General features: G+C 36.9%; 1 protein-coding gene across 2 annotated transcripts; it reads right to left on the reverse strand.

Annotated features, from left to right (window-relative positions):
- Window positions 1-1012: 1012 nt before the first annotated feature.
- arr3a (arrestin 3a, retinal (X-arrestin)) lies at window positions 1013-8173 on the reverse strand. Of its 2 annotated transcripts, none has more exons than XM_016672237.1 (17): window positions 8105-8173; window positions 6509-6540; window positions 5588-5618; window positions 5446-5506; window positions 5322-5366; window positions 5038-5228; window positions 4471-4530; window positions 4324-4400; window positions 4089-4224; window positions 3888-3972; window positions 3727-3799; window positions 3370-3507; window positions 3068-3151; window positions 2944-2967; window positions 2810-2859; window positions 2689-2708; window positions 1013-1413 (listed from the first exon to the last, which is right to left on the reverse strand). In XM_016672237.1, the coding sequence occupies exons 2-16, from the start codon at window positions 6514-6516 to the stop codon at window positions 2704-2706; spliced, it is 1068 nt and encodes a 355-aa protein (XP_016527723.1). In that variant the 5' UTR covers window positions 6517-6540; window positions 8105-8173; the 3' UTR covers window positions 1013-1413; window positions 2689-2703. The 2 variants fall into 2 exon arrangements, with proteins under 2 accessions (XP_016527723.1, XP_016527719.1); XM_016672233.1 differs by having other exon boundaries at window positions 6509-6543; window positions 8105-8172.
- Between the last annotated feature and the right edge of the window lie 1835 nt (window positions 8174-10008).

The following is a 10008-nucleotide window of genomic DNA, read 5'->3' on the forward strand; positions in this document are numbered from 1 at the left end:
AAACCTAAAGTTAAAGTTGTCTTGGGAAAAAGGGCTGGAGCACTCACTTATTGCAATTTTTGGAGGACGTTCCAAAATCCAGACAATTCCAGGTGGCCTCTTGTTATATGGTCATCAGAGTTAGGAACACCATCCATTTTCTTTACACCCTTGTCCCTCAGTAGGGTTTGGAGGGTTGCTGGTGCCTATCTCCAGCTATCATTCTGGGCGAGAGGCAGGGTACACACCCTGGACAGGTTGCCAGTCTGTCACAGGGCAACACAGAGACAAACAACCATGCATACACACTTACATCTAGGGGCAATTTAGAGAGGCCAATTAAGATAGTCATGTTTTTGGACTGTGGGAGGAAACCGGAGTACCTGGAGAAAACCCACACATGCACAGGGAGAACATGCAAACTCCATGCAGAAAGACCGGGGCCAGGAATTGAACCCAGAACCTTCTTGCTGCACGGCAACAGCTCTACCAACTGTGCCACTGTGCAGCCCATGAGTTAGGAACTCATGCAAGAAAAACTTGTCATCAAAGGTTTAGATCCTGCACTCCTATTCAAGCCACTTGGAAACAACATTTTCTCCTAATACATTTTAAACCCAAACCCACCAGTGCATCTTCTTCCCATCCTTTCATCTTCTTCCCTTCATAAGAAGGGAAGAAGATGCTGTAAACTGCACAGCTCTTGAAATCGGAGAAAGTTAAAATGATATTCAAATATTTGCAAGATACTATCCATTTAATCTCATTAAATGATTCCAATATTATTAAGAAAACAGACAGTATTAAAACCAGGGCCATGTTAATAAGAATTAATGACAAACCGAACTTTTGTTCTCAGAAAGCTGCTTGACATTATTCAGAACTATGGATAGAGGCACCAAAAACAGGGAGGCTTCAAAAGTGCAACATCTTCCATCATTAAGGGGCTACAAACAATATCAGCAAAGATTAAAGGGAAAAAAACTTTAGATAAATAATTATACTTTGAAATAACAACGACAACACAAAAACATTTCTTTCCAAGTCATTTATTTTTCTGTATGGGTAAATACAGTATATCACAGACTTCAAAAGCACAGTGGTTTTATGGGCTTCGAACTGACATTTTATGGGAGAAAGAAAATTCCACTTATGTGAGGGTTTAAGTAAGGGTCTTGTGCATTATTTTTGTTTTAAACACCAACATTCTCTACAGCTACATGGCAATGCTCTCTCTACGTGAACAGAAACAACAAAAGATCTAACAGGGGATTGATGTTACATCTTATTTCCTTCTGTCCTGCATTGAAATGTTTTTCTCTTCACTTCCTGACACCAGCCACAATCTTCTTCTTCTGTGTGTCATGTTACTTCCTTTGGTTATCTTGCTGTCTTTCTGTGGGTGTCTTCTCAATCTGCAGTGTAACATCTTCTCTGTTTAGGATCAAGCACAAAATTTAAAAATCTTTTGTGAAGTATTAGAGATTGAGTCATCCAACAGGGCCTTTTAGAAATGTTTATACAATCTTGAAATATTCATTAAGGGTTCATTTAAGGTTGAATCAAGGGGGCAGAAATATGTATTTGTATTTTGCCCCAAGAGGTAATAATTTGTAGAGGAAACTTTCAATTAAAGCTGCAAGTCTTTTGGATTGTATTTTTACAGCTTTTCACATCTGGAATTTTGTAGGACATTTTAAAATATCTCAGAGCAGATGAAGATGACATAATTTATAAAAAAAGGTTGCAACAGATTCTTAAAGTCTTAACTTTGACTGGGCCATTCTAACACATGAGGCTGTTTTAATTTTAACCACTCAAAAGTATCACTGGCTGGCTGTAGTTTCAACAAGGTTAATCTCTGCTGGGGTCTTAAGTCCAGAGAAACATCCAACAGCTTTTCATCCAGGATTACTTTGTTTTTTCAGTCTCCTTGAACTCCAGATTTGCTACAATATCAACTCATTCTTTCAACTGAGCTCAGGTTCTCTGCAGCTCCTCCAGAGTTTCCATGGGCTTCTTTGCTGTTTTTGTGGTTAACGTATTCTCTGTATGGACTGCCGAGCTTTGGTCATGGCAGTGTGGCCACAGGTTGCACTTTTGACCCTCCAAAGAGGCTGTTAATAAGTTTGGCTAGCATTGATACAGAACTGACCAGTGATTTGAAATTTGACAGAAGTAAAAACAGAAATGTTTGCACTTTTCTGTTAATTTTAATGCAACAGATGCATATTAATTCAACATCAAAATAAAACAGAAAGATGTTTTTTGTCATTTTTGCCACTTTGTAACAAAACAATATGTTTTATTGTATGTAAGAAAATACTTTCTTTATTTGTAGAAGTTTAAAATTTTCTGTTTTAAAACCTGTACACATAAACACACATATTACTGTTTAACCATAAACCTTTTTTAGTTGTTGCAGATAAACATTTTTGGATCGCTGTCCCCTGGTTTAGCTTTTTACAGACTAAATTATACCCAGTTGGATTCATCTTACAAGTTAGGCAAGTTCTAAACAAAATCTCTTGCACTGGATTTTATTTTGGTTATCAGAGTAACAGGGGAAGAATACAAATACATACATCCAATGAGAAACTACATTGTACTGGTATAATAAAACAAATTGACGTTTTGGTCCCACAAAAATTTCAGAACCTAAACTACATAATTTCTGACACCGAAATCTTAAAGCGGTACTTACAGCACAGCGATGCTGATCCTTTACTCTGCCCAGATTGGAGGAATTAAAAAAATAAACAACAATTCATTAATATCAGCACGGATAGTTAAGACATCCTGAAATGTGTGTTAATAATGGAAAAAGTACCTTCAGGTTTGGGGTGCATGAGGTTCAGTGGCAGCTCCACTGTGACGTCGCTGTGCAAGAAAAGAAACCAAACAATTAGCAAGAGCTGCTTGCTAATCAGCTGTGATATAACTGCTGTGATGGACGCTGCTTACCTGGCAGTAAGGCCGCCCAGCAGGCTTAGGGGTAAGAACAACATTATAAGATTTTTTCCTTCTTCATTTAATCCACTTTAATCTTTAGGTTTCTTTGAGACAAAAAGGTGTGACACAGACTCACCCTCCTCCAGCCACCATGAGGTTAATTTTAATCTTGTAGGAGACCAGGATACCCAACACCTCTTTTTCCACACCCTGCGGCAGCCTGTGTGAACGAGGGATTTACAAGGATTTCAGGGATTAACAGGTTTATTTTAGTTAAGAGTACTACCATACGACATCATGGATTTCATAAGAAGCAGCAGCAAAACTATAACGTCTAAAAAGAGCTTACATCCAAAGGTGTAAACAGTTAAAAAACAACTTAATCCTGTTTTTCTTTCTTTTTTTTAGCTGTGTCTGATGTGTTGTTTTAACACTGACATAGTGGTGGAGGCCAGGTTTGTGTCCTCATCCTTCAGCCGTCCATCCAACGCCAGACCTCTTTTCTCCTTGTTGTCAGACAGAAGTGGTGTGATGCTCAGAGTTTTATCCAAGGTGCCGTTGGCATCCACTGTCTCTCTGAACAAACAAACATAAACAAATGCCATTATAATATCAGAAAATTATATTAATGTATCTGTTTTATGTGGCCTTTCCTAACAGTTTAGGCAAACAGTTTGGTGGATCTGGCTTGCCTTATATTTTTGGGGTAAATTTGCTTATTTGTTCCCCGATCTGTAAAGTTGACTTGCCATCACTTTGACTGAATTTTATTTTCTGCTAGGCTCTAAGACGTACCCAAACTCTTGGCAAAGAACAGCCTTGGTGTATTTGTCAGCTGAGTAGAGAACAATGTCAGTGGTTTGGTCCACTGTGAGAAGAGAGTGAAGTAGATACATTTTCAGGGCGGGCCTAGATGTTAATTAAATGATCAATAAATCAATAACACAGGAACCCACCAGTGATTTTGATTTTCTTCACCGTTTTGTTGCTCTCGTTGTTGATTTTGATTTTAATTGGAATAGTTTCTCCGTGAAAGTAGAGCTGCAAAAACACAGAAATTAGTTGGGGGTGGTTTTTATCTCTTTGTTTTTTAAATACAGTATCTCAGTGTTGTAAAGGTTAAAGGTCAGATAAGTAAAATAAATTTGCCCCCCTACATCTTTTTCCAATGATGCTTCTAAGTGAACGGGTTTGTCAGACATCATGAAGCTCTTGCAGATGTCAGCCTTGGGGCCGGCTCCCACTTGAGACGGGGCGTACTGGATTTTACGGATGACAAGGCGAGCGGTGTCCCTGTTCGGAGCACACGGAGAAAAAAACATCAGATATAAACACTGAAAACATGAGTCAGACTGAAAACAAAAGCAGGACTGATGACAAAAGTGCACTCACTTCTTTTCAATCTTTTCATCTGGGTTGTTCTTCTCCATGGCGAGGTAGGTTTTCACCTCAAAGTCAACACCGCAAGCCTGTAAAGAGACACAAAATGTTGAAGGTCTTGCATATTTCATGACGTGTGGGTTTGAAAAAGAGGCGCACCTTTCCCTTGTCGTCAGGTCCGGGCTGCAGAGAGACTGAGCATGGCAGGTTGTTGGGAATCTGGAAAAGCAAAATGAAGCAGCTTCTAATTAAACAAGTCATTTTTCATTACACTGTTTACAAAGATTTGTTTTCAAAATGTCTGAATGCCTCAGTATTGTTTCATTGCATATCCATGTTTTTCAGTTTGGACATATAGAGTGGAAAAGTAATAGTACTGTTTTTCTTTCTATGAAATCCATTTGATTTTTTTTTTAAATTCTACGTAACTTCAGTATGATTAATTTCTTACATTTGTCAAAAAATTGTAGTATTGGCTGCATGGTAGCACAGCTGTTAGCATTCAGATGAATGGCAGCATAAAAACTATTTAAATGAATAAACACTGAGCCTTAACATTATGCCAAGTTTAATAAACATTTTTCACTTCTAGTCTCTTTTCTAACTTATTTTGAATTTGACATCAATGAAAACAGACTTTTCCCAGCAGTTCCAGCAGAGTGGATCAGCACCATGGACAGAGGCATGAAACGCTGACGCAGCTGAGGTCTGAAAATCCTCCCCTACCTCAAAGGAGAAGGGGTAGGCGTTGTCCCCCGCCTTCTTCAGCAGGGTCTCATGCATGGCGCTCAGTTGCGGTTTGTTGCACTCAGGATAGATCTGCGTCTGCTCGAACCAGATGTCCTTCCTGAAGCACAGGCCCATCACGTCCAAGTCTTCACTACCATAACGGAAGGCACAGGCCAGTTGCACGAAAGCTGCAAACATGACGACATTTGAATATTTATTTATTGCTGAGTTGCTTTTTTCTCCAAGGAGATGAGTCCAGAAGGAATCTTTTTTTGTGTTACCTTTTCTGTCACCAAAATCTGCTGTGTCCACCTTGACAACACCATCTGGATTTGGGAAGAGTTCTGATTAAAATCTTAACATTACAACCTCAGAAATATGGAGAAATTAAAATAAAACACACACCAACTCTGTCCACTGCAGTCACGTGGTCCACATAGTCTCTCTTCCCCAAGTAGAGGGTAAGCTGTCAGACAGAGGCAGTTGGAGAAGTTAGAAAAGTCAGAACATCATGATCAAAATGTTGAAGCAAGAGAGGAACACTAACCCCTCCATTTCCACTGGTCTTCTTGAAAATCCTGAGAAGAAATGAGAAAAAAAAACACAAATTTAAAAACCCTATCTCCTCAGTACTTATGTCACCTGTTATTTATTTACAGTCTTGCTGGATTTACTAATTAAAGTCAGAATGAATGGTAGATTTAATTAAGATTCAGTGGATAGCACTGGTTTATCTGGCATGTAACTGTAGACCCAGTAAGTCTTTATTCTGCTTTATCAAGTCTTTATCCAGTCAAGTATTAAGTATTACTTAATAGCTAAGTGTGGAGCCGCTTTACCTCATCCTACCCGGATTGAGAGGCTGGGTCAGGTGAGGGAGTCATAAAAGCTGCAACTAAAGTTCTCAAATAGGCGATAACCCCTTTGCTCCCGCCTGAAGCTTCTTAACAGTGTTAGTGTCTGAGAGCAGGTTTCAAACAACGCATCACCTCACGAGTCCATACAAACCACAAATAACACTTTATGGTGCTTCTAGAAATAGTTTGATGTAAAAAAAAAAACACAAATTTGTATGTGTTCTTTACTCAAAGGAGTTGATTCTGATAAAGCATCATGAAAATGGATTATTAAAATGTCAAATAAAAACTTAATATATACATTTCAAATCAGTTGCAGTTGCTGCAATTAAGTTTGTGAAAAAAAATTATTAGATTCAAAGTTTAATCTTAAACTTTCTACTGAAAGCACCCAATCACAATACTTCACAAAAGTATTTATGCGCTTTTATCTTTATTCAAGGTTCATCATGTCACAACTAAATTTGATTGATTAACAGAATGTAGTGGTTTTCAACATTTTATCCAAATATACGCTAAAAGGTGTGGCCCATATTTGTGAAAGAAAGAAAAAAGACTAGAAGAAAGAGAAAAAAAAGAACAAAAGAAAAAGTGAAATAAATAATACTTACTTTGCCATTTCTGGAAGATGTTTCAAAGTGTCCTGTGGAAGATAAGACAAAAAAGGTCAATTTAAGTGATGGAAAGGTCATAAACTGCGTTTAAAACACTGATTGTGCGCCTTCTGTCAGGTTTGTGGCAGGTGTGGCGATATTTCTTTTCCAGGGCCGTAGGAGGTTAATCTTTTGCGATAAGATTACGCCACTGGTGTTAAAGGCCAACGCCAAAGCTGTTATTGTTTCAGCCAGCTGGCTCCAACCTCGTAAACATACGCACCAGGAAAAAAACACAAGCAAAAAGGCAGTTTACATTCAGCACAGTCTGTTCTCTTGCAGTTAAAGAGAATTGATTAAGTGATGAAACATCCAAATGTGTATCTTGAGTTGGTATTTTTGGACACATGAGCCCTAAAAGAAGAATTACAACTATAGTCACAATGGATTATGAGAGAAAATGCTTCAAATTGTGTCAGTTGTGTCTTTTAACAGGAGTTTCATCTTTTTTTAATAAAATAAATGGCATGCACAAATATGTTGCATGTAGTTTTCTGCACTTTTGATTAGATAAATACGTTTGCAACGTGGGAAAGACCAAAAATATACTTTCAGGCCCTACAATTTATATAGGTTTACTTTCAGTTTTGATACATGTGTACATGAGCAATAAATTGTCAAATTCTTGAAGAAGTTTGCAGTTCAGCCTTTAAACAAAAAGTATAAATTCTCTCAAATATCTTGCACTAATAATTTTGTTATTGATTATAGTGATACGTGTGAAGATTTCAGGCTGAACCAAAGAGGTGCAGAACATCACAGAAATAAAACTGAATCATTGTTAAACTAAAGAAAAGTCTTTACTCAAAGATGCTTTAGAAGTTAAAACTTTTACACTCATGTTTGGCTGTGCTACTTTTTGGGTTTTGTAAGGAAAAATATGACATTGTTATTTGGTTTGTCCATCTTTTGGCTGCTGAGGATGTTGAAGTCACAAAGATAAGCCATAACTTTACTCTGAAGAGAAAAGTCTCACCACAGAAAACGACTAAAATCTGCTTTAATCTGAATACGACTTAAACTGACCTCACATGGCCAGATTATCACTCTGCTGTGACTAGTATGTGATCACATATCTGACCTTAAGACAAATTATTTCAACTAACACTTAGGACTTCATGAAATCAGAAAATGACAATGTTTCAGTAATATTGTATACTGTAAATATTAAGATGATTATATGACATGTAGTAAAAAACACAACCAAATACTTAAATCTGTTGTTAAATTATTAATGTCAGCCTGCTTTGGATTTAATGCAGTAAACGACTTAATTAAATATTACATTTATTTATGTATGACATTTATATAATGAAGATAATTTATGTTGGTTTTCACATGCAATAACACTACATTTGCATTTTTTTAAATTAAATACACCAGTTAGGTCATTACCAATTTACCAAACTTGTCAGGGTGATAACGTATGTATTCCTAAAACCTGCAATTGTCTACAGTCATCTGTCTTTCAAGTATCCACATACACTCATAGATCTCTGCACATGTGTAAATGTAGTATAAATCATGAGTATTAATGCTACAAGAAGGTCTTACCTCAGGTTCTTAGTGTCAGTGTGTGTCAAGGCGAGTTGAGAGTGTAGCCAGCGACATTTGGTGCCCCCTTATATACCATCTTGCTGTCTCGGTTTCAGAGTTAACAGCTACATTGCTGTCGTTGCCTCCTCCATAATCCAATTAAGGAATCAGCCCACAGCTTATTTTGGGCCACAAAGAGTTTAAAAATGTCACTCAGATAACCCAACAGCCACCACATAGCATGGTCATAGTAGGCTGCTAATCCAGCCTGCTATTCACTGCAGAAGCAACAAATCAAACTATAAAACACACATTTACTGAGATAGGGCAATAAATCCCTATCATTTCACTTTTAGTGCTTTAATGTTGTACAGATTAAAACTTCTTTAAATAATTTGCAGAAAAGTATGTCTACTTAGAGTTTAATAATAGCCTTTAAAGCTGTTATTTTTAGTCTGACCTGTGCTGGAAGTCATGCTGCATTAACCACAAATAAGATAGAAGGACTTAATGGAAATGTTTACAGAACTGCCAATAAAGACAGACGAAGGCTAGAAATGTAAAGTCCAACAAGATCCCGTCGGTAAGTGGTGAAAAAATAGTCAAAGCTATCTCAAATGCAACTGTTGGGTTTGGGATCAAAGTCTGAAAAAAGCAGTTAAATGAAGCCTAATGAAAGGTATAATGAGTCTGAAAATGTGGGGTTTTCTGTGGGGCAGAGTGGGGTTTCCCTGTAGTTAAGTCAATCTGACTGAAGCAGATTAGCAGCTCCCAGTCACGTTACAATACGGATGATGGAGCCTCGATAGAAACATCAGAGTAAGCTGCCGTATTCAGCACTGTCTTAGTGAAGGGTCAAAGGTGAGACAGGATCTGTGGTGTTTCCCTTCAAGCCTCAAAATACCACAGTTAAAGGAATGATGACAAGCTACTGATGGAGTTTTAAACTGTTGGAAATTATTATTAGCAGTAATATTAATTTTAATGCAATAGGTTTTATTTCTTAAAAAAACTAAATTTCAAAATTTCAGATATTTTTTTCCTCAAAAATGAGGGAAAGCTGATGAAGTTAGAATTTAGCTACTATAAACCTCTGGGTTCAACATGTTTGCCCCACAAACCAAATGCTGCAGTGTTACATCAAAGGCTTAACTGGAGGCGAGGGCAAACATGGGACACAGCACAAGTTGAGCCGATGATTTATATGTCATCAGTAGCTGAAACTGTTTCATTTTTCCTAAAGAGAAGATAAAACCTAAAGTAAAAAAGCTCCCTGAAGTTTAATCTCAAACATTACATGAAGGACTTGCAGATAAAACGAACCATTAGCAGCGCTTTGCAAGTATATTTTACAGATGTCACATTACAAATAGTGTTTTCTTAAAATTTTACAATTTAATTAGATTAGATTGTTCTAATCTAAAATATCCTTCAAATTTTAGATTAGAACAAAATCTAAATTGTGTGTTGTGTATTTGTATTCTGCTGCAATTAATCAAAGATCTGTGCACTCACATTTCTACAAAGGTCTGTTGGAGTTTATCTCTACTATTTTTAATACTGAATAACATTTTGACCATTTTTCTTAAAAAAAAAGAACCTCAATCAAATTGAATGGACAGTGTCTGCAAATGTTTCCAAATCCAATTGAGAATCAATAGATTCTGATTTGAATCTAAAGGTTTAAACTTTAATCAGATTATTAAATTCCATCTCATGAACATGCTTTAAGCATAATGTTTATTATCATTGTTACTATTTTAGAACCTCAAACTGTTCTCAAACTTCCAGCATACAGAAGCTTCACTTCCCATTCACTCTGGGATTTATAAAATTGTTTACATTCAAGGAAAAAATCCAAGAAAGAAAAGTATGTCCTTCTCAAAAATTAATGAAAAAGTATTAATAATCAAACCCGTATC

This window comes from Poecilia formosa, unplaced genomic scaffold, assembly GCF_000485575.1.
Source record: "Poecilia formosa unplaced genomic scaffold, Poecilia_formosa-5.1.2 Scaffold3, whole genome shotgun sequence".
NCBI classification, from domain to species: domain Eukaryota; kingdom Metazoa; phylum Chordata; class Actinopteri; order Cyprinodontiformes; family Poeciliidae; genus Poecilia; species Poecilia formosa.